Source organism: Coptis chinensis, chromosome 6 (genome assembly GCF_015680905.1).
Source record: "Coptis chinensis isolate HL-2020 chromosome 6, ASM1568090v1, whole genome shotgun sequence".
Lineage (NCBI taxonomy): Eukaryota > Viridiplantae > Streptophyta > Magnoliopsida > Ranunculales > Ranunculaceae > Coptis > Coptis chinensis.
In genome coordinates, this window is record NC_141461.1 from 54147216 (window position 1) to 54172784 (window position 25569).

At 37.9% G+C, this 25569-nt stretch overlaps 2 protein-coding genes and 1 pseudogene across 2 annotated transcripts; all 3 read right to left on the reverse strand.

Annotated features, from left to right (window-relative positions):
• Window positions 1–1621: 1621 nt before the first annotated feature.
• LOC147493627 (uncharacterized) lies at window positions 1622–2940 on the reverse strand. The gene is made up of 3 exons (XM_086568983.1): window positions 2869–2940; window positions 2676–2769; window positions 1622–2587 (listed from the first exon to the last, which is right to left on the reverse strand). The coding sequence occupies exon 3, from the start codon at window positions 2556–2558 to the stop codon at window positions 1830–1832; it is 729 nt and encodes a 242-aa protein (XP_086425109.1). The 5' UTR covers window positions 2559–2587; window positions 2676–2769; window positions 2869–2940; the 3' UTR covers window positions 1622–1829.
• A 6-nt stretch (window positions 2941–2946) lies between these two features.
• LOC147493628 (BTB/POZ and MATH domain-containing protein 1-like) lies at window positions 2947–4382 on the reverse strand. Its single transcript, XM_086567886.1, has 4 exons — window positions 4181–4382; window positions 3651–3723; window positions 3233–3401; window positions 2947–3135 (listed from the first exon to the last, which is right to left on the reverse strand). Exons 1-4 carry the CDS (start codon window positions 4380–4382, stop codon window positions 2947–2949), a joined length of 633 nt encoding a protein of 210 aa, XP_086424012.1.
• Window positions 4383–5572: 1190 nt separating this feature from the next.
• On the reverse strand, window positions 5573–9034 carry LOC147493629 (COBRA-like protein 2; annotated as a pseudogene).
• Between the last annotated feature and the right edge of the window lie 16535 nt (window positions 9035–25569).

Consider the following 25569-nt stretch of genomic DNA (forward strand, 5'->3'; position numbering starts at 1 on the left):
TATAGTAGACTGTTATTCCTGAAGAGAAGCATACATAGTTTGGACAATGTCTAGTAGAAAACCATCACTCCCATTCTTGGCTATAAAGGAAACTGAGACAGGACAATTATCATGAAATCCTAGTGGAACAGAAACCTGCAATGAGATCATTTTGTGAAAGAATGTGAATTATATTGGTGTCACAGTAGAGATTAAGGAAACCTAAAATATTTGTGATTAAGTAAAGCTATACGGTACGTTTAGAATAATAAGAAGGTTTATTAAGTATGCCTAACAACAACCAAACATGCCAGCAATACTCAACAAACTAAAATTACGTCTCTGACAGGAATCCGATAAAACCTCCTTTAAACCACATTGTGGAGGAGGACGTTTGACTGTAGGAATTACGAGAATCCCATCATCCTGCAAAAGCGAATATCAATGAGATTTCAGGCATGAGGACGATGGGAAGTACAGGCTAACAAATACTAAACATCACTGAATTTGATCAGGACATATTTCAGTTGAAGGCACAAGCACTGGCGATGAGCCTGTGTAAGCCTAGATGCTGCAAGCCTATAGTGCCCTTGGGAGCGAGCTTGTGCCTACATAGGACAAATCACAATACGTGTACTATCAAATCAATTGTAGGGATGCTGATGGTTATATATAAGCAACCATGTGGGAGACTCTAATGCTGATGGAACTACCGTTTGCGAACAGTTGCGGATGACACGTCACCTCAAAGAGTGTAGACAGAGCGGAGCCCCTCTTGAATATCAGTAGTTTCTTCAGATATAATAAAAACAAAAAGAAAACACTAGGTTACATCAGTATCGTATGCAATATGACCATCAAGAAACTCAAGTCCAAAGGTGAATCCAAAATAGGAAAAGAAAGCTAGTGTTTTTTTATTCCAACACCTTCCCCAGCCCCCGAATTCCAAAAGCGTGTGCCTATAGAATGAATTAGGGTTTTATTTTTCGGTTGATATGATATCCCCACCGTGGCACCATGGAATCTCCAATGAAAAAACTTGGCTCACTTGAAAAGGTCTAGTCATATCAAAAGAGTTGTAGAGCTGTGCATCGTACGAATTTGAACATAACTTCTGGCGAGGCTATAAATGTGCCTACGAGCTGTCATATTAAGTTATTAAAGAATGGTAACAAAGTTGGCATGACAGTAGAAGTTCAAAGGAAGAAGAGTTATGACTCCGTCATTCCATGTTGTTAAAAAATTTGAATCCAATATCTTAAGAGAGTATATAAGCAAAGTCAATTCATACAATTTAGTTTTGTGATCCTTATCGTTTTTTATTTACAATGCATGGTCTACTAACATTATCTAGAGATCCAGCTTGGTATGTTTCCCAAGTGTTTTTCTATAAACGATAAAGCTAAGTAAGATGAAATATTCTAAGGGATTTGGCCAGATCCCAAGGATCACAGTTAGACTTCAGATTTCAACAAAAAAAGAATAATGACTCACCCTACTGAAAATATGTAAAAGAATAAACAACAAAATAGATAATCTACTGTCTAAAATGAAATTGTTTGTTTTTTTCTTAAAATTAATGTCAGGAATGTCAGGATAGACAGATTCTTGGAGTAGGTATGAAAATAAAGAAGCCCAGTTGACATAGTGTTAGGATAGCGTATATACTAATTTCAGGATATACTTAGACCAAGCAAACGTTTAATGTTTGAGTTTTAATATGATGTGTGATATCTAGAGGCAAGAGATCCAAGATCATGACATCTGGAAAAGAGACCTCAAGGTAGCAAAGATCTGAGGAAGTTAACATATGCCTTTGTTAAGATACTCTACACTTGGTATATGACAAATTAAGGTGATGCTTTACTTTCCCTTACACGTATGTTTGCGTATGTTTCCTCCAAGACCTCCTTACAAAAATTTCTCTGAGACACTCCATTGACACCTGGAATGAAGGCACTATTAGGAACTCCAAAAGCCTGACATGTCTCTAGCCCTGGAATGAAGGCACTATCTCCAAGAGCCTGACATGTCTCTATCCCTCCTGTTTGCCTAGTACCAGAGGCAATGTTGTTCACGTTTTCTGAGCGACTGCACTTAGCAGATGATGATCTTTGGAACTCTTCAAGTGGTTCTCTATCTTGGAGGTGCTTGGAATTTCTCCCTCTCAAAGAAATTGATCCATTAGCAGGACCAGAACCAATCTCATTAAACTCTCTCTTCTTATAATAACTACCTGCATGATGTGGAGAGCACACTGCATTAAGATCATGGTCCAATCTCTTATATTCGCCATTGGTTTTAGAGATATGGCCATTATCAAGAGCAGGAGTTTCTCCCATTAATCTCCTACCGAGTCTACCAAAAAGCACTGATGTTTTCTGATCATGTGCTTCTCCAGGATTCTCCACTATTCCATCTTTCACTAAATCAACATCCTCAACCTCCATTGTCTCAACCCTCACATTCCTTTGTTCTGGCTTACCTAATCTATCCCAGACATTACCTCGTGGCTTGGGATTGTGACGAGAATCAGAAACAACAGATTTTGAAGGAAAAACTGGTTCATCAGCATTCATCTCGGCTGAAGGTATATTGTTTGGGTTTTCTGTATGAGTAAAATCAAAGAAATATCAAGATAGACTTCTAAAAATATATATGGACACTTGTACTGAAAGCTATATAAACTAAAATACCTCTCTCAACTGACTGTGAATTTCTGGACTGTAGTTCTTTCTTTGCTAAATACCGACGCAGAAGAGGCACACCATCAGAGTAAATGCTGACTACCTGCACTACGAAATGCAAATTTGAAGTTAGATCAAGACTGTGTTAAGAAGAGATATGACAAACTAAAGACAGAGGGCTTAGCTCCTTCAAGGCGTCAACCTTATATTGATCCACATCTAATTCTCCAGGCTCACCAACATCTTTAACTCCAGAAGAGGCTATCACCCTAGAAGACTCTCACTTTGAGACTTGTCCGTACTTTTTGGAAATTTTATCTCTGAAGAATTGTGTTTGCACCTCTTTGTCATTGATTCCATTTCTGGAGTTATTGAGTCCTGTCGACCGACGCCTAGAAACCTCAATGTCATCTGAAGAAATTAGCTGAGGAGCAAAAGTAACAGGGCAATATTCTTTCTCATCGTTGCACTGGAAGAAGAAACAATTTATTTAACTCTATTTGTCCGATTAAATTGCAATATAAAATAATTTATGATGCACAGAGAAATTCAGAGAGTAATATTACCAATATGTTATCATTCCCTTTGGCATGACTTTGAAGACCCTTCAACATGAGAACTTTATGCTTATCATTCACAACACCATCACAGCCTCTGGTATAAACATCTTTTGGATATGATGGGCAAATACGTTTACGTGTGCGATCAACAGACTTCAAAAGAAGATCCCATAGCCTACAAAAAAAAAAGTAGGATCAGTACCACGAGACACAAATAAATATAGAACAATCAGTTGGTTTGTTATGTTGACTTAAAGAAATGATCCAGAGAGATAGAGATACATTAAGACTATTAGTAAGAATTGGTCAGACTTCGTCTAGGCACTTGGCTCGAAACGCTTCCACGATCCCCTGTCCTTGGCCTTTGCTTTTCGGTTGAATCATTTTAGGGATAGCTAAGTGCCCCCTATTTAGTAAGGCGCACTTTGTCAAATCTATCGAAGGAAGAAAAGCCTCATCTTCATACTTGGCTTCAAGTCCCATAAGAGAAGGAAGAGCTTAAAAGAGGAAGAAATAGAGTTTAGAAGCTCAGCAGAAGTAGAGTTGTGGCGACGGTCGAGCGCTCTCTCCAACATGAACAACTGGCCTCCTTGAAGGACTTAAGGACAAATGCCCAGCGAGCCAAACCTTTCATAGTGGAAGAAGAAATAGGATGTATAATAATGATTATACACCTGGCTTGAAGTTAAGCACTTTTGTTAGTGGTTTGGAGAAGCGAGGGTGGGCGGAACAATCAGCTGTCGTGCTCAGTCTTTTTCTAAGCTTTTCTGTCACTGTAAAAGGCTGCATAGCAATTTAATATAAGAAAACTGTTACTATGTCAAAAAGAAACAGATGCATATCTGAAATGTAACCAACAATTTCAAAGAATCCAACCACACAAAAATTGCTTTAGGTTGCACAACTTGTGGTGCAATCTACATGCTTAACTATACATCATAATACATAGCATACATGAAACAGTTGAGATGAGATTCAAGTAAAACACCTTAAAAATAGCAGGTTCAACATCCTCCACTACTACTTTATCAATGTTTGTATTTCTAATCAGTCCAAAAAACTGGTCCCTAAACACAGGAGAGCCAGCAGCAAGTATCAACTTGTGAGCCCTGAACGTTTCCTCGCCAACCTCGAATGTGATATCAGACGCAATCATCCTTTAGAAAATCTGAGGCTTCTAAAGTTGTTCTTTTAAAGAAATGCTTATATCCCCTGTATAGAGATGCAGGTCATCAGAAAAACTTTGTAATTATCAAAATCAGCACGCACTGCTCAAATTATCAACCAAAAACTTTATTCTTGTTAGCATATTCCACATACTCTAGATTCTTATTTCGTTTATCATCTAAAATCCCTTCCTCATTTCGAAGTCTGCATAGCATGTACAAACTCATCTCACAGTGCACATAACATGCATCTACTAATTTAAAAAAATACGAATACCTCTAAAGATGGAATAGAATCAACTAAAGCCTTTAGGGTGCTTTCTTGACAATGTGCACACACTAACATTTATATCTAACATTGCACATAATAGCATTTTAGCCAAATTGCGAAGCCAATGCAATTGCCTTTATGCAGACCTTTTTTTTTTTTTTTTTTTTCCAACTGTTTCATATACTCGTACTCATTCTCTAACGGTGACTTCTCACAATGGGCATATGTTGGCATGCTTTCTGCAAAGTAATATGCATATCACACTAAATATTTTATTTTGAAGTCAGGAACATATATATTGCTAGAAAAAAAAATATCACCACCTGAGCTCCTCTGAAAAAGAGAGTAGTAGATACTTTAAACCATGCACCAAACCAAAACGAAGAAACTGATAGAGTATAGCTTTGTTGACGAAATTCTTAAAAGATTGATATAACTAATCAATGAAAAACGAAAGTTGATAGATTAACATCGGGTAAGATATAGATGAGCCCAAGATATTAGTCGATAAATATTAAAATGTTCAGTAGACTTTCTTCCTTTAAAGCATGGCTTTGTATGACTCCCTCAATTGCAAGATAACTTCGAATGGAAAGCAAAAAAGAACATATAGAAATGGGTGAAAAAGAAAACAGATTGAAACCTAAAATTAGGAAACGAATTGAAGATGCTTGAATAGTTTGGGTCAAGTTTGACAGTAAAGTTGTCATGACGATAGAAAGTGTTTATTCTACTAAGCATCTCACCATCAAACATCTTCTCTAAATCAACGAATTGGACGCAATTATATCATGGAAGTACAACTTGAGATCCCAAAAATATCAAAAAGGGATAAAAGAATGTACCTTAAAATTTTAAATGAAAAGAACTGAAACAATCCCCGAAACAATTGTTAAGTTCAAACTGCATCAAAAGGCAAGAAGACATAACTATAGGAAAATTGCATACTTAAATTTACAAAAAGATGATCAAATGAAAAAGATTATTAGAAAACGAAGATGAAAGAAAGTCCTACCTTTGATTCTGAATATGGAAAACAGTGTTTGATTTATGTAGAATGCACTGAGAAGAAGGAAGAGGTAGATGCTGGGCTGCCAATTACAACAACTGTTTGGTAACATTGGGATGCTATCTGGAGGAGGCCTTTGACATTTTTCACCATCGAAATAGAGTAAGTAGAATGCATTGAGAAGAGGGAAGATGTAGCTGCTGGGTTGCCAATTGCAACAACTGTTTGGTAACATTGGGATGCTATCTGGAGGAGGCCTTTGACACTTTTCACCATCAAAATAGATTGTATGGGGTAAAACCCATTATAATCTTTGTTGACACTAGCTAAGCCCTCTTGTAATTCCGTCCCAGAAAAGGGCCATTTCATCTGCCAAAACATTGCATGCGTCAGTCATTGAATTGAAGGGATACTATTAATAACTAAAGCTTAATAATAATTAAACTACATATTCTGAAGTAAAAAAATATAAGTACGTACGTGCAAATCCATATGTTTGCAGTAGTGTAATGTTAAAGCTGTAAACTGATGGAGACAAACTCAGTCCAAGATGTTGAACTACCAAATTACATGATGAGTAATTTCTCCCATAGTTGTAGTTAGAGATAGTTATTTTTATCCTCCAATTATCTTTGTAGTTGGTTTTTCACATGCAAGTGGACTCGAATTGGGCACGTGTGATCCATGCACATCATAGGGTTCTCGAGGTATGTTGGATCCGCTTGTAGCAATGAAAAATCACATACGTAACATTGGAAAAGGAAGATAAATTAACTCCAACCACTACACTCACAAAGCAAACAAATATTCAGAGAAAACCCGAAACTCTGAAGTTTTTATGTCAAAAAGATAAAATAGATACGTATACTTCATCGTGGAAATCAATTTGCCTAGTTTTTCTGTCAAAAAGATAAAATAGATATGTATACTTCATACTTCATTGTGAAAATCAATTTGCCTAATTACAAAAATCGCAAAGGATACCCAGATCTCGCAATAGCATTCAAAAAGGTCTTAAATTGTTATAACTCTACAAAATGTAGTAAAGGAAATCAAAGTTGGGTTCCAAAAATACAACCCTCATAAATATTCAAAGAGAAAGTTCAAGGTATTCCAACTTTTGGTATGTCTTAATAAAATTATTAATAGAATTGGCATTACATACTCCCAAATGGTATTGATCGCTCGAGAAAATGGGTTTTCACCTAGGAATCTAGAGTTGATTAAATGGACTCTGAAGTTGCAATTAGACAAAAAGAAAATGGAAAATCAAGCAGTAACAAATAAACCGAAACAATTAAATAAGCATGATCAGAAATAACCTGCTTGCGATTCATAGCAGTGCTAGAGTCGGTCGTATGGTTCATAGAGAAAGCGTTTGTTGAGAGGGAAAGGTTTTTATTGCTCTGTTTCCACAAATAAGACTCCCAATTAATTTTTAATCCACTTGCAACGTCGTGGTCGAGGCCATTTGTGGATTTAATCAGTCCAGAAACACGTACCTGTATAATTGGCTTATTTTCCATCAATACACGGTGCAACTTGAATGGGAGAAAGAGATAATTGATGTGCAATATAGAATAAATGGAAGGGAACCACAATATGTAGAAGAACAGATTTCGATCGAAGAAGACCGATGGGATAAACCTGGATTAATCATATAAATGGGAATTACATGTTTCCACGTAACTGTCATAATGGCAAAAGTGAGAACCAAGGGTTTGCAAACGAAGGGTTTTCAAAATTGTCTAAAAGGAATGGGAGAGAGACTTTCAAAATGGAATTATAATAGTTAACAGTTCGGGAGAGAAATTGTTGGAGATTGGGAATAGAGGGTTACACAGAGAGAGATTAAGAAATCAGAGAAATAGTAAGGGATTAGACGGCGATTAAGAAATCTGGAAAATTAGAAGGCAGAAGACGAACGAACGTTTTTTTTTTTTTTAATTGGGAAACCGCGAAAGGTGTCTCGAATACGTTGAGTTTTATAGTTATGGAAATGCTTTAAATTACTGTTTTACCCTTTTAGCAAAAAGAAAGTAGTTGTCCAACTTTCCTGTACCTTTTCAATTTAAAACTTTGGTATAAAACTTAGAATACGGGAACTAATAAAAAAATCCGGTATTCGTTTTATATATAAGATAATTGTTTGTTGGATCCATCAGTCAAATAAAACCGATCATTCCTCTAGGGAATAGCCAATCAAGGAATTTCATTATACCCCTTCTATAAAAGAAAATAGTTCTATTTCGTCTGGGACCTCGTAGGGAAAACAAGAACAGGTAAGGAAAGAAATAACTCAACTTTGCTGCTTTTTTTCTTCTTTTTCTTTTTTCTGACCAAAAGTGTATGTTGTTCTAATCATGCAAAATTGTTATCTTTTACCAGGTGCCAGCAGGCTTAGTTGGTAGAGTGTGTCCGAGTTTTTAAGCCACAGCCATGGGTTCAACAACTGTCATCAGGAAAAGAATATAACTGCCAATAAACTCATGAATTGTTACTTCTATACAAAGTATATGGAGATTTGGACAATATAAACTCTGAAGAAAAAAAGTCTAGCTTAGGCATGAAAATGTGAAAAAAACCTATACACACATACCGACAGCATCAAGACTAGGTGAAATAGGAATAATCCCAATTTTAAAAAGAGCTCCATGTGATGTTCGGAATCCTAATATACCACAGAAGGCAGCAGGTACCCTCACGCCACCAGTAGTATCAATACCTGTCATTTACTCTGAATAAGGAAAATGCACATCCGTCCATCCAGAAAAATATATATCAAAATATTAGGAGAGAACCATTAATGTACTCAAGACGTTTCAGATTACTTTATGTATTACTAAAGGTGAAATGTGCAAAACGCTGCCTTTATCTACATTGAGAACCCTTGAAAAAAGTAAGCTCGTAAATATGCGAAGTGTCATATTTGCAGTGTAAGCTCGTGAACTGCACGGAAATCAACTGAAAAGCTGATAACATGCAATAACAATGTGCCACCTGGCATCCACTGTACTTACAGATAGGATAAACACAAGTTACGGTGTCCACTGTCCAACAAGGTACGTAGTTCCATAAAAGAAACACAAAACAAGGTAGGTAGCTAGTGTCAAACCAATCCCATTAAGTTGTCTTTGGTTGTTCTGTCCCTAAGACCTCCATAGGGACACAATGTCTAACAAAGAAAATTCTAAGATCATGGAGTGGTACAAATGGCTAAACGACATTACCGCTTCTATAAACCTAAGTCCTGCATATTTGTCAAGTATTGTTTGCTGATATACTAAAAAGTCCATATAGCCAACTTCACATAATCAAGGTAAGCAAAAAGATAAAGCAATCAATGATATGAAAGAATACTATTATCCTGCATCCAAAATTAAAATTAACAAAAGAATATTTCTGAGCACAAAATCGTATGCCCTATTCAATACCGTGTTGAGCTAAAGATCCGTTATAAAAGTGTACTTTGACAGATCGAGATCATAAAATGATAGAATAGAATAACAAAAGAGATCACCTAAAGAAAAGTCAGACCAGCAGCAACAGCTACGCGCGGCAGATCCACTGGAAGATCCTCCTGATAACAGTGGAGCTGCAGGGTTGGTTGGGCTACCATAATGCGTGTTTACTCCATTGATTCTGAAACCAAAGAAAGCAGATGACTATAAATCCAAATCACACGATGCGTACTACATTTTGTTTACCCAAGACAAAGGGGTACTATAACACCCCGCGTTTTTATTCTTTGTTTTCCTAATAATAATAATAATAATAAAGATAATAATGAAAATAGATAATAGATAAAACAGATATAGAATATCCAGTAGTTACGGACGGATAAAAGCCCGTAGGTAAATGGATAAGTGTTGTCCTTGTTTTTCGGGGAGTTTTCTCAGGTAGAGTTTTTGGAAAAAAAACACAACCAGGGTTTTAGAAAAAAATGGGAGTTTTACTGAAGGAAGGAAAAGAAAGTTTTTCCTGGTAGCTGGTTGATAATCGGAGAGCGCTACAGGTGAGTAGATTAGTTTTTCTATTCACGTCTAACTTTACTGTTCAAAGATTCCACTCATGGTTTTACGCTCTTTTTTCATCATTATTATTCGCCTTGTTGATGTGAAAACTTGTTAAACTGTCGTTATTAAAACTAGTTAAACTCTGGTTAAACTCGGAAAGTGGAATTTAACTATCGAAGCTTATTGGGCACGATAATGGCGGCGCGTCCTGTTTTTGTTTTGGTTGAACTATTCTGTTGTAGTTGAACTTTGATGGTTGTGGTGTGATTGAATAAGGTTTGGTTGTGTTTGTAAAAGTGTGGGTATGAGAATTGATGTTTGTGGGTTCTGTAGAAGCATTGGAGGGGTCGTCAATGGAGGCGCCAGCCTCTTAGAAATCGTCCTGTCCCGTTTATACTTTTGGGGTGTTTTAAATTCCTCTTGTGGTATTGATTGTGGATGATTGGGTTTATGTTTGAGTGTGTGAGGACGTCGAGATGGAGATTAGAGTGTGCTGTTGAAGCTTCGAAGCTCCATTAATGGCGGCTTGCCCAAACCAAACAATCAAAGAATACGATTTGAACGCGTTTTTTTTGTTGATATTGTTGTTGTTTGAGTTTAATGATGATAGGGTAGTGTAGCGTGGGTCTGGGAGCTGTCGATTGGAGCTTGGAACAAGCTTTAATGGAGGCCGAAATTGTAGATCTACTTTTGAAGAAAGGAATTGTTGTAATTAATTGAAGCTTTCGCTTTTGTTAATGTTGTTTGGGTTGTTATGGGGATCAAAACCGCGGGGTTGTATTGGGTGGTCAATTAGAGCTTGGTGGTGGTCGGTTTTGGTAGCTGTTGGTGGAAGGAGAAGATGAACAATAACCGATTTTGGGCTTGGTCCTAATCGGTTAGGCCGAACCCTTATTGTTAGCTGGGCCGAAATGTTTAAATTCTTTGGGCCAATTTCTATTTCTTGTTGGGCCCGATTTTAAGTTATTTGTGGACCAGTTTAATTTAAAGTTTTTGGGCCGGTTTCAGTTCAATTCTTGGGCTGAATCACTTAACTGTTTTGGACTAGTTTCTAATATTGTTTGAGGCCAGTCCATATAATTTAAAATAGATCTACATGGGTCTTTCAACTTTTAGACTTTCGGGTTTTAAGGTTTGGGCTTGGCGCGGTTAGGTCCGAACCGCTTTTACCTTAGCCATGAGCCATGCACATTGACCTTAGCCATGAACCGGGCTATAACCCTCAACCTGCTGAACATGGAAACGACAGTTTGACTTCGACCATGATGGTTGACTTTGACTTTATTGACCAGGGTTGACTTTGACCAGTTGACCCAATTTGACCTTTTAACTCGGATTATGATTTGGGTTATTAAGATAGGTCTAGGGCTATTAGCATACTTGACTTTAGGCTAAGACCTCTATATATAGGTGTGTATGTGTATTAACTACTATGTGATTTTGCAGTATTTTATGATATGCAACGTTATGACACTAAGACATCTCTGAAATTAATAACGCGTAAATAAAAAATACAGGAATCAAGATACTCATTCGTTCTCTAAAATGATATATAAAATAAAGTTCAATAATGCGTAAATAAATTTACCGCACTCTTTTAGAACTCTCCACTCCTAAAGTTTTGGAATTGAGTTTTATGACTGTTGATGTCATATGTTAGGTGGGCATTTATGGAATGTGCCATAAATGGCCCGTTAGCGTTATCTATGGGTATTCATTGAATGTGTCATGAATGACCCGGGTATTCATTGAATGTGCCATGAATGACTAGATTGTTTGGACTGCCCTAGAGAGGAACTAAGGTATTCGCCTTGCGGGTTAGTTGTATTCCTTGAGTGTACGGGAATGTAGGGTTGGGTATTCCTTGAATGTGACGGGAATGACCTAAGGTACATAGGTTGTGAAATATGTGTATAAGAAAAGTAATTGATTATTTGATAAGAGAAATTGATTTGATTGTGCGAGTGTGCTTGGGTTTACTTTTGAATACCTATAGGATATCGACAAATGTTAGAAGTTCTAACTTTCTTTTGCAGGAGGGTAGGACTTAATAACATTTTGTCTTGAGGACGACGATCCTACCCTTATACAAAGAGTGGATATCGGTAAGTTTTAATTCAATGGTTTAGATATTAAAACGAGTTATGATAATAAGTTATATAATGGAAGTCTTGCTTGGGAAGAAATTATCTTTGGTTAAAATGACTAACTACACATTGCCTTCCAAGCCGTGAATGATTAAGTTATGAGAAAATATAAAGTGATTGTTTGGATAATTAAAGTATGATAATGTTTATATGTGGTTAGTCTACTCATACCAAAGAAATTCCATTTTGTGACCCATGTTTGCTTTGTTTTGTTTTAGCGTGGGTGTGTTTCTTGGGAACACAGTGGAAGGCGATGGAACCGCGGCATGTGATTTGGATTCTTGTCCGAGCATCGGGGAGTTTATTTTATTAGGTCCGATCTTTTTTGGAAGTATGTAATAACGTAGTTTTTCTTTTCATATGACACGATAATCTGATGTTGGAAATTGTTATTCTTAAAGTTTGTTTATGTTTGTATTGGGATGGAAGAAAGTTTTTAATAAAGTGATAGTTGAGGAATTTGGAGATTTTTGTTGTTAAGTTGATCCTGTTGTGATGTGGGTTTTAGGTTTTGACATGTGTTGTATCACCCCGTCATAGCCTGGGTTTTTAGACAATTGAACCAAGTGATGTTTGAGATATTTATATTTCAAATATTCATTTTTTTTTAATTGTTTAGAAAATCGGGCTGTGACATTTTTGGTATCAGAGCTTAGGTTAGCCTAGATAGTGAAGGTCTAGGTGATCCTCGGATTGTGGTGAATGGGTAGTAGGAGTGTTTCTTTGTGGTATTTGGTTTGGCTTGTTGTTTTGTGTGTACTTTTATAGTGGAATGTTGGGATATGATTAGGAAAAATAAAATGCTGGTTGTTTTAACGGTTAGTTTTTTTTTTACGTTTAGTTTCTTATGAAATTTATAATCGAAATTGTTCAGCATGTTATAGTGTTGTTTTTCTAACAGAGTTTTCGATTTTAAGTAAGTATTGACTAAAGAAGAAATGGTTATTTTAAAATTTCATATTTGAGTAAATTTGAATTATCCAAGGAATAAAGAAACCCTTTTGATAAAGGTTGGATTTGAAATATTTGATATTGTCCAAGTTATGTATATCGTTGGTGTGTGATCCAATATACATAACATCTCTCAGATGCATCGTTGGAGTTTGATCCAAAGTGTACATGTACATCGTTGGAGTGTGATCCAGTGTGCATACCACACATCGTTGGTGTTTGATCCTATGTGATGGTAGAGAGTTAGTATGCATCGTTGGTGTGTGAACTAGTGTATACTTGCATATCGTTGGTGTGTGAGCCAGTATGCATGCCTCACATTGTAGGTGTTTGATCCTATGTGATGGTGGACATAGTGTAGGCCGTTGATAATATGAATCAGTCTATACGTTTTATATTTTTATTTTCGAACATGTGGTGTTTGTGAGACACTGAGAGAAATGTTGATATATGCGTAAACACTAAGGTGGTGGATGAAACATATGAGTTTTTAAACAAATAGTTTTGACAGGAAAGATCGTTAAAAAAAAAAAAAAAAAAAATTATAATATGTATTTTTTTTAAACGCCTTGGATTAGTTGGTAAATACTAAGAGTGGAACTAACTGCCTCGGTGTGAGAGGAACTACATTGCCTTCTTAGTATGATTTAACTTGAAGAATATGGGTTTTGCTAAATTGTGAAATAATGAGTTTACTTAAGTGTTGGCAATTGAAGAAATTAATTACGTTTATTCTTTTGAGTTGTGTATGCTAGTGTATAGATGTATTTCTTGGGTTCAATACGTATATAGATACATTTTCAAAGTATGTGATTTGCATATTAGTATGTCTATCTATATGATATTGTATATGTGTATTCCTTTTAAGGTGTGTATACTTGCGTATACATGTATGTCTCATTTTAATTGTTTGACGTACTGTTGTTTGGTTAATCTACACTCTACCTTGAATCTCGGGACGAGATCCTTTTAAGGTGTGTATATTATAACACCCCGTGTTTTTATTCTTTGTTTTCCTAATAATAATAATAATAAAGATAATAATGAAAATAGATAATAGATAAAACAGATATAGAATATCCAGCAGTTACGGACGGATAAAAGCCCGTAGGTAAATGGATAAGTGTTGTCCTTGTTTTTCGGGGAGTTTTCTCACGTAGAGTTTTTGGGAAAAAAACACAACGAGGGTTTTAGAAAAAAATGGGAGTTTTACTGAAGGAAGGAAAGGAAGGTTTTTCCTGGTAGCTGGTTGATAATCGAAGAGCGCTACAGGTGAGTAGATTAGTTTTTCTATTCACGTCTAACTTTACTGTTCAAAGATTCCACTCATGGTTTCTGCTCTTTCTGTCATTATTATTATTCGTCTTGTTGATGTGAAAACTTGTTAAACTGTCGTTATTAAAACTGGTTAAACTCTGGTTAAACTCGGAAAGTGGAATTTAACTATCGAAGCTTATTGGGCACGATAATGGCGGCGCGTCCTGTTTTTGTTTTGGTTGAACTATTCTGTTGTAGTTGAACTTTGATGGTTGTGGTGTGATTGAATAAGGTTTGGTTGTGTTTGTAAAAGTGTGGGTATGAGAATTGATGTTTGTGGGTTCTGTAGAAGCATTGGAGGGGTCCTCAATGGAGGCGCCAGCCTCTTAGAAATCGTCATGTCCCGTTTATACTTTTGGGGTGTCTTAACTTCCTCTTGTGGTATTGATTGTGGATGATTGGGTTTATGTTTGAGTGTGTGAGGACGTCGAGATGGAGATTAGAGTGTGCTGTTGAAGCTCGAAGCTCCATTAATGGCGGCTTGCCCAAACCAAACAATGCAGTAACACAGTTTGAACGTTTTTTTTTGTTGATATTGTTGTTGTTTGAGTTTAATGATGATAGGGTAGTGTAGCGTGGGTGTGGGGGCTGTCGATTGGAGCTTGGAACAAGCTTTAATGGAGGCCGAAATTGTAGATCTACTTTTGAAGAAAGGAATTGTTGTAATTAATTGAAGCTTTCGCTTTTGTTAATGTTGTTTGGGTTGTTATGGGGATCAAAACCGCGGGGTTGTATTGGGTGGTCGATTAGAGCTTGGTGGTGGTCGGTTTTGGTGGCTGTTGGTGGAGGGAGAAGATGAACAGTAACCGATTTTGGGCTTGGGCCTAATCGGTTGGGCCGAACCCTTATTGTTAGCTGGGCCGAAATGTTTAAATTCTTTGGGCCAATTTCTATTTCTTGTTGGGCCCGATTTTAAGTTATTTGTGGACCAGTTTAATTTAAAGTTTTTGGGCCGGTTTCAGTTCAATTCTTGGGCTGAATCACTTAACTGTTTTGGGCTAGTTTCTAATATTGTTTGAAGCCAGTCCATATAATTTAAAATAGATCTACATGGGTCTTTCAACTTTTAGACTTTCGGGTTTTAAGGTTTGGGCTTGGCCAGTTGGGTCTGAACCGTTTTACCTTAGCCATGAGCCATGCACATTGACCTTAGCCATGAACCAGGGCTATAACCCTGAACTTGTTGAACATGGAAACGATAGTTTGACTTCGACCATGATGGTTGACTTTGACTGTTGACCAGGGTTGACTTTGATCAGTTGACCCAATTTGACCTTTTAACTCGGATTATGATTTGGGTTATTAAGATAGGTCTAGGGCTATTAGCATACTTGACTTTAGGCTAAGACCTCTATATATACGTGTGTATGTGTATTAACTACTATGTGATTTTGCAGTATTTTATGATATGCAACGTTATGACACTAAGACATCTCTGAAATTAATAACGCGTAGATAAAAAATACAGGAATCAAGATACTCATTCGTTCTCTGAAATGATATATAAAATAAAGTTCAATAATGCGTAAATAAATTTACCGCACTCTTTTAGAACTCTCCATGCCTAAAGTTTTGGAATTGAGTTTTATGACTGTTGATGTCATATGTTAGGTGGGCATTTATGGAATGTGCCATAAATGGCCCGTTAGCGTTATTTATGGGTATTCATTGAATGTGCCGTGAATGACCCGGGTATTCATTGAATGTGCCATGAATGACCAGATTGTTTGGACTGCCCTAGAGAGGAATTAAGGTATTCGCCTTGCGGGTTAGTTGTATTCCTTGAGTGTACGGGAATGTAGGGTTGGGTATTCCTTGAATGTGACGGGAATGACCTAAGGTACATAGGTTGTGAAATATGTGTATAAGAAAAGTAATTGATTATTTGATAAGAGAAATTGATTTGATTGTGCGAGTGTGCTTGGGTTTACTTTTGAATACCTATAGGATATCGACAAATGTTAGAAGTTCTAACTTTCTTTTGCAGGAGGGTAGGACTTAATAACATTTTGTACAGGGACGCGGTCCTACCCTTATACAGCAGTGGATATCGGTAAGTTTTAATTCAATGGTTTAGATATTAAAATGAGTTATGATAATGAGTTATATAATGGAAGTCTTGCTTGGGAAGAAATTATGCCGGTTAAAATGACGGAACTACCTGTCTTCCAAGCTGTGAATGATTAAGTTATGAGAAAATATAAAGTGATTGTTTGGATAATTAAAGTATGATAATGTTTATATGTGGTTAGTCTACTCATACCAAAGAAATTCCATTTTGTCGACTCATGTTTGCTTTGTTTTGGCTTACGTGGGTGTGTTCTTGGGAACACAGTGGAAGCGATAGAAACCGCCAAGCGTGTAATTTGGATTCTTGTCTGGAGCAGTCTGGGAGTTTATTTTATTAGGTCTGATCTTTTGGAAGTATGTAATAACGTAGTTTTCTTTTCATATGACACGAAAATACGATGTTGGAAATTGTTATTCTTAAAGTTTGTTTATGTTTGTATTGGGATGGAAGAAAGTTTTTAATAAAGTGATAGTTGAGGAATTTGGAGATTTTTGTTGTTAAGTTGATCCTGTTGTGATGTGGGTTTTAGGTTTTGACATGTGTTGTATCACCCCGTCATAGCCTGGGTTTTTAGACAATTGAACCAAGTGATGTTTGAGATATTTATATTTCAAATATTCATTTTTTTTTTAATTGTTTAGAAAATCGGGCTGTGACAGGTACAATCTGCTTCACAGACAAATTTAGCAAGGACATAAACAAAGTAACTTTTGACACATAAAATGGCTATATGTATGATCCGAAAAGCGGACACATATAAATCTTTTTACTTTCAATGTGTCCTAAGAGATTTAAGGGCTGACCTAAGAGCCATTTAGTCCCACAACGCTTTTCCACGTGCAAGTGGCACCTCCTTCCATGACAGCCAGAAACCCAACAACAAATTGCTTTTGATGCACCAAAATGTGTATTTTCCCAGTCTCGATTCCCAAACCTAGTCTCGTACCCCTTGATATCAAATCTGTTGAGCAATAAAAGAAATCAAAACTCTGTAACTTTATCTATAAGTTTATCTACTGAAATGTAAACATTAGGTACTATTTCGGCAGTAAACTGCTTCAACACAACGAGAGCAATGGTAAAGAACACACTAAGAAACAGAGGAATTTGATGTTGGGGGAGATGAAACTGAACCAAATAATGGCTGCCTACGTACCCAAGATATATTCTCTAGGGATCAAGTTTCCACGTAGTTCCTTATGAAAAATAGTTTGGTATTTATAGAGGTAGAGTAGAGAGTCCTTGTAGCTCAAGTAATCTTGTATCTTGAGTAATTGTGATAGAGTATAACTGTCAACTGATAACTATCTCTTTGTTAAGAAATGAATCTGGACATAAATCAACGTACATTAGTGGCAAGCCATGTGGCTAAGGTTCAGCCTTAGACACATGAGTTAATGGGCCTGTACATTGATCCATAGTATTGCGAATTGGCCGGGCTTTAGTCCTGTCGATTAAACGAATAAAATGGAGACCCCTACTAATGGACGTTTGCCACGTATGTGGGGGTCGAAACACCGCCCCCTCTTTGTCATGCGAACAAAGTTCACATGGCAAAGAAGAGAAGAAAAAGCAAAAAAATGGAATACGAAAATAGTAAGCGAAACATATAACAAAATGTCGTGTGAACGTAAACGATAGGAAAATGGACTGGCGGAAAAAATTCGTGAATTATCGGAAACGAAATAATGTCAAATAAATGTAGACGGGACGCAATGACATAGTTAAAGAAAAGATGGCCGAAAATGTACAGAAAAAATAAAAGATGCACATAAATAAAATTGCAAAAGAAATTGATTGGCGAAAATGTACCGAACGCGTCACGTGATAACACGAAATTTGAATGCGATGAAGCGTGCCAACGGAATAGCGATACTCGGATTATACCGTTGAAAATTAAATGTAGGGGCAGTTTAGTAAGAATATGAAGAAAAATGAATAAAAATACGAGTTGGAGTCGAAAGTGAATACTTGGGCAACTAAAACTGTATTTAACCCCGAACTAGATAAGAATCCAGGTTAGATAATAATCCACCCCGTAAAACTTATCGACGAAATAGTATAAAACCGTATCTGTAGACCAAACTAGATCTAGGAGTAAAACAGTACTAGCAGACGAAACAAAGGTTGCTGTTTTCATAGGACCAAACTAGTAGAGAAACAAGGTGTGGGTTACGAAGTCTTGAGAGGGCTTCAAGCTCTCTAGTAAAAAAAATCAGGTGCGTTATCTTTCCGGAATATATGCTGTATCTTCGTCTTTCATGATGTCTGCTGTCTTGAGTACGTGTGGCAAGTGAAATTGAGTGCCGAACACTGTACCGAACGCATTAGGTAACAATGCGAAAGTGATGTCGACGACGCGTGCCAGCGGAATATCGATACTATTGGACCGTTGAAATTAAACATAGGGGCAATATAGTAACAATAGTAATAAAGGGAAGTTAAACAGGAATCGGACTCAAAGTGTTCGGATTGTGATAAGAATATGGAAGAGATAAGAATTAAGATGACGGATGAAGTTTGATTGAATCCCATCAGAACTGAAAAACAGCTCGACCCTATATAAGTGCTGGCGCAGTAGGGGCGCTTATCAAACAGACGAGGTCAAGACTCCCTGAAGTCGCAGAAAGCTTGTCGTAGTACTGGCGCTCTAGAACGCGGTGTTTCGACTTTGCGTAGACTAGTAGGTATGTTCTATCTCCAGCAAACTCTGTTTATATACAAACTAGTGGCGGTTTCCGGTTAGACTCAGGGCTGGCCGGCAAAGCAACAGGGCCTTTGGTGGCAGAGCGCTGTGCTTGCCTCATAACAACGTGCTCTCGCCATGAAGCTTTGCGTGAACGAGGTACTCACGTGATCCAAATTTGAGATCTCTGAACAATAAAAAACGATCAAATATGGCATGGCGGTGCTGATTTTCGTGGGTTGGATCACAAGTCGTTGAACTCTGGTGAGTTTGGTTGCAAAGTGGTGTCCCTCTTTAGATCAGCACCCCGTATATAAAAAAAAATCAGCCGCTTCCATCAAACTGCCACTTTTCAGCTCATCTTGGATTTCGATGGTTGTGGGAAACAAACTTGGCGCGGTATACTGCTGTCGTTTTCTTTATTTATTATTATTATTTTTTACTTGTTACGCATGCCCTTTGAACTGTTGAATTTTGTCCTTAGGAATGTCAACATATGGTGGCAACCAAAAAAGACGAACGTCGGTTTTCTTCATGAGCTGCTATGGAAGACATGATGAGATGGCGATACTCACGGCGCCTTAATTCAAAAACGGAAATAAGAAAACATGATACGGTGCATCGCCAGTAAAGGAAGGGCATTGTACCTGTTTTTCTTTAATATGGCCCTGTGCACCCTTTTGGATAAAGCGAACACGGTTTTTGACCAATCTTACCCGATTTTTTTTTTTATAATTTGAGGAGATGAACGACCGTATTATACGGGCGAAAGATAATCGAGAAGAAAAAACTGGATGACGATCGTAGATACGGTGAGGTGGAAAGAAGGTGACAGATATAACGACTACACGAGGTCACGGCATAATCTAGCTCAGGATCGAGCAGCTTCAAATTGGATCGGCTATGATATTAAGCTTAAATTATTGAGTTTCGATAAAACTCTAATTTGGCCTGTCGAAGAAGACGAAGAAAACGGAGAAAAGTGTGGAGAATATGTCAAAGCGGTGGCAAAAAAATTTGACAGCATGAAACAGGTATGTCAGTATTTTATTTTTTTCCAGTTAGCTTCAAATTTTGGTTAAGTCTGAAAGACTAATGAAAAAATTTATATTTGCGTCGCAGGTTGAAACGGCAGAATTACGAGCAAAAGATATTGACAAAAAGTTTCGAACGGAAAGATCACAATGCCGTAGAAAAAATAATAATAAAGAAGCTGAATAAAGTTTTCGCTTAGAAAGTTAACGTAATGCGAATTTTTGCCGCACGGAGAAACAACAGTTGTACGAGCCTCGGAAAGTTTTGCTCAAAAAGTTCGGCTTAATGCCTTAGAAAAAATAATGAAGCTATCAAAAAAATTCAGTTGGTAAATTTCTCGTAGAAAGATCGGCAGAATGCCTTAGAAAAAATAATGATAATGACGAAAATTTTCGCTCGGCAAATTTTTAGGAGAAAGATCGGCACAATGCCATAAAAAAAAATAATGACATTGACGAAAATTTTCACTCGGAAAATTTTTCAGTAGAAAAAGATCGCACCTGATGCATTAGAAAAATAATAATGAAGGCGACGAAAATTTTAAACTTTGAAATTTTTTCAGAGAAAGATCGGCACAATGCCTTAGAAAAATAATGAAGCCGACGAAAATTTTTTGCTTTCGGAAAATTTTTTCGGAGAAAGATCGGCACAATGCCATAGAAAAAAAAATAATGACATTGACGAAAATTTTCGCTCGGAAAATTTTTCGTAGAAAGATCGGCACAATGCCATAGAAAAAAATAATGACGCTGACGAAAATTTTCGCTCGGAAAATTTTAATTAGAAAGATCGGCACAGTGCCTTAGAAAAATTAATGAAGCTGACGAAAATTTTCGCTCGGAAAATTTTTCGGAGAAAGATCGGCACAATGCCATAGAAAAAATAATGACGCTGACAAAAAAATTTCGCTCGGAAAATTTTTCAGAGAAAGATCGGCACAATGCCATAGAAAAAAAAATAAAAAAAATAATGACGCTGACGAAAATTTTCGCTCGGAAAATTTTAATTAGAAAGACCGGCACAGTGCCTTATAAAAATTAATGAAGCTGACGAAAATTTTCGGCCGGAAAATTTTCATAGAATGATCGAAGACAATGCCTTAGAAAAAAAATAATGAATCGCGGAAGATAGTTAACCGAAAGTGCTAAGCGAAGCGAATGCAGATTTTGAAGAAGAAAACGAAGATTTACTCGAGTGACCGTAAGATAATTGACAGAGACAATGGATTAGGTAATTGTGTGAATGTAATACCATAGAGCTAAAACTTCTTGTGATGAAAAATAAAAGTATGTGTTTGCTATTGAATGTTGTTTTTGTGACAGATAACATACATGTGGAAAACTGACAATGTTGTTGATTTATGTAGTTGAAATGAAATAGAAAGAGACGCCCCCATGTAGAGAAAAACGCCCCCAATGCGTACTTAACTTTGCAAAATTAGGCTAAGCGAGCATAAAAGCGTTCAAACTTAGGCTGACGAAGCTAAACGTGGTAACCTCGTCAGATTTTGATCGAACGATAGTAATGGACTAAGCGAGCGTAAAAACGTTCAAACTTAGACTAGCGAAGTTAAATGTAGTAACTTCGTCAGATTTTGTCGTAGCGATAGTAATGAGTAAGCGAACGTAAAAAGTGTTCAAACTTAGACTGACAAAGCTAAATGTGGTAACTTCGTCAGATTTTGTCGTAGCGATAGTAATGAGTAAGCGAACGTAAAAAGTGTTCAAACTTAGACTGACAAAGCTAAATGTGGTAACTTCGTCAGATTTTGTCATAACGATAGTAATGGCTAAGCGAGCGTAAAAAGCGTTCAAACTTAGACTGACAAAGCTAAATGTGGTAACTTCGTCATATTTTTTTCGTAATGATAGTAATGAACTAAGCGAGCGTAAAAACGTTCAAACTTAAACTGACGAAGTTAAACGTGGTAACTTCGTCAGATTTTTTCGTAATGATAGTAACGAACTAAGCGAGCGTAAAAACGTTCAAACTTAGACTGACGAAAAGATGACTGCAAAAGTGATGTGTTTTGACCCTTCGCTTCTAACGGCGGCGGAGAGATAAGCTAATGAATCTGTATAACGTAAGTCATTTCGAGGTCTTTGAGTGATAGAGATGCTATCAAATTGTCGAGCAAGACTATGTATCAAACTAAGATAAGCCGCCATACGTACATCTCTTGCTTCAAAAGACCCACCAAATTGATTGGCAACAAGGCGAGAATCCGTGTATAACTGGAGCTTTCGTTCCCCCAGTGTCAAACCTGTTCTCAAGGCACAAATGGCAGCCTCATACTCGGCTTCGTTATTTGAAGCGACGATGCCAACTCGCACAGATTTCCCAATATTTTCTCCGCCGGGTTTAACAAAAAATGCATCCAATTCCGACCAGTTTACTATGGGGAGCCATCCGAGTAAAAACAATCCATAGGTCAATGGGATTAGGAATTGCGTTTTCATGTTGGTCTTCGTAAGCCTCCGGTTATTGGCGCGTATGTCTTCCATAGATTCTTCCCGGCGCAAGACATCGTTAATAGTAGAATCATCAATCGAAAATCAGCTATCAAAAAGACGCCAGAGCATGTCCTTTTTCGGTGAATGTAATGACTTTCAAAGACAATGCTATATGCACTAAGATAACTTTCCCATTCGAAAGATGATCACCAGTATGCTTCAATTTAACGACTATATCATCGATATAAGCTTCCATTATTTTTCCCAGCAGATCGGAAAAAATTGTATTGACAAGCTTTTGGTAGGTTGCACCGGCATTTTTCATACCAAAAGGCATAACAGTGTAGCAGAAAATGCCTTGGTCGGTCATGAAGGCGATGAACTTTTGGTCATCCACATTCAAAGATATCTGGTAGTACCATGAAGAAGCATCCATGAAAGAGAGGCGTTGGAAGCCCGAAGTGGCGTTCACCAGTTCGGAAATTCGTGGCAATGGATACGGATGAATCGGACAAGCTTCGTTAAGGTTCGTTAAGGTTCAGATGAACTTTACGATGAGTGGGAAGTTACATCAAAGGGACTTCGTGGTAAGTGGGGTGAAATCCATTTTATCCAGAAGATTTAAACAGACAGACGCCCCCGGTCGAGCCTATGTGGAAGATGATACCTGCCATTACCTCTTACAAGAGTGAGAGATTTTAGGCGATACACACGTTCAGGTCCAACTGGAGATTGTCTTTTTCTTTGCGTGTAACCAGCCTATCTAGGTCGGTAGTTTGTCTGGGATTGTGGTCTTCCTTCTAGTTGATTCTGTGACACCTTCCTTCTTTATTGGATCAGACCTGTCTAGGACGACGATTTTCCTCAGGTCAGTCTCATTTGGGATATTGGTATTCCTTATATTTTCTTCTGTGATGCCTCCTTTCCCTGCCTGGTCGGACCTATCTGGGATGGCAGTTTTTCTCAAATCTGCGAGGTTGGCCTTCCCTATCACGTCAGTCCAGTCTAGGATGAAGGTTTTCCTTAAACTTTCTTCTGTGACGCCTTCTTTCCCTGTCTGGTCGAACCTGTCTAGGATGGCGATTTTCCTCAAATCTGCGAGGTCGGCCTTCCCTGTCAGGTCGGTCCAGTCTGGGATAAAGGTTTTCCTTATACTTTCTTCCGTGATGCCTTCTTTCCCTGTCTGGTCGAACCTGTCTAGGATGGCGATTTTCCTCAAATCTGCGAGGTCGGCCTTCCCTGTCAGGTCGGTCCAGTCTGGGATGAAGGTTTTCCTTATACTTTGTTCCGTGATGCTTTTTTTCAGAGGCATTTGTATCGCCGTTTGTGGTAGCGGCGGCGGCGGTGCTTCTGCCTTCCAGAACCTAGTAACAAAAGTACGTAACTTTTCGTCATGTTGTTGCTTGATGTTTAGAAGTGAGTCGACATCCTTTGGCGTCTTGCAATTGTGGCGAAAATGATTAACAAACTGATTTTCTAGTTCATTGAATTGGTGAATTGATCTTGAAGGCAACTCATTAAACCAGCGTAATGCTTCTCCCTTTAGAGTTGATGGAAAGAGCTTACATATGAGCGGATCATCTCCACCCCATAACACCAACTTATTTTTGAACGATAGAACATGCAAGCCAAGATCTCCTTCCGACTCATCATAAAGTTCAAAATCGGGTTGTTTGAAGTCGGGATGGTGGTAAGCTTCTTGAATGTCGAGCAAAAACTTATGAAGTACGCCATCATTGACTGTCAAGTTTTTCAGTCTTACCCCTTTGACTCTCTATCGTTAAGTTCTTTTGCAATCAACTATTTCAACTGTTGTTCTGTTAGAGTTAAAGTATTGGCTCAAACAACTGGACGCCCCTGGTCGTGCCTATGTGGAGAAGGATACCTTCCATTATCTCTTATTAGAGTTAGAGATCTTTGGCGGTACACACGATCAGCTCCGACCGGTGATTGTCTTTGTCTATCCCTGTAACCAGCCTGTCTAGGCCGGTAGTCACCCTTGGCCGGGTGGTCGGTATAATTACACCACTTCTCCATGTTTTGTTGCTCTTGTCTAGGATGCCCGCCTTCCCAGTCATGTCGGACATATCTCGGATGGCGGTCTTCCCTGAAATTGCTTCTCATAGGTAAATCTTCCATTTGGGATCGGACATGTCTAGGGTAGTAGTTATCCCTGGCAATCCAATTCTTCCCATAAGTACGGGTAATAGGGTCATTACTCTTAGAGTGTGCACTGGTTGATTGTGTTTGAGAAATAACACGTTGTTGAGGACGATGAAGTGGATTTTCAAGACGGTCCCATACACTGGAATGGCCTGCGTCCCTTCGTGGTTGCCTTGATGTTGTTGAATTTGCAGCATCGATCCCCACCGCCTTTGCCTCTTTGCCGGCTTCCTTCTCAAGTTCCTATTTAAATTTTTGACTCGTCCGTAACTCACTCCAACCGTATTAGGGGTGAATTGGCTGTTACTATCACCTTTTCTGTTAGTTGGTGTGAGAGTAATGTCCACGTCCATATCCATGTTAACTGAAGGATCGACATGGACAGACGGTGGACCGCATGGAGGATTACTGACTTGTCGGTTTTCTTGTTGCAAGACTGTTAGGGTTGGTGTCGGCGGTTGTACTGCCTTTTGCGATGGCAGTGGCGGAGGCGGTGGCGGTTGCACTGCTATAGTCGGATGTTGAGAATTGATCCTACCACTAGGAGCAACTTGATTGTTCAACGGTTCTTGCATTGGCCGATTTGAATTTCGAGGGTTGCGAGTATTATTAGCAGGAGGAATATGTCGACTATTTGGTCTGCTTCTTGTGCTTACCATCTTGATTGTTTCACGTGATAATGAATTCTAAATTCCCCACAGACGGCGCCAATTATGTTTCGGCAGTAAACTGCTTCAACACAACGAGAGCAATGGTAAAGAACATACTAAGAAACAGAGGAATTTGATGTTGGGGGAGATGAAACTGAACCAAATAATGGCTGCCTACGTACCCAAGATATATTCTCTAGGGATCAAGTTTCCACGTAGTTCCTTATGAAAAATAGTTTGGTATTTATAGAGGTAGAGTAGAGAGTCCTTGTAGCTCAAGTAATCTTGTATCTTGAGTAATTGTGATAGAGTATAACTGTCAACTGATAACTATCTCTTTGATAAGAAATGAATCTGGACATAAATCAACGTACATTAGTGGCAAGCCATGTGGCTAAGGTTCAGCCT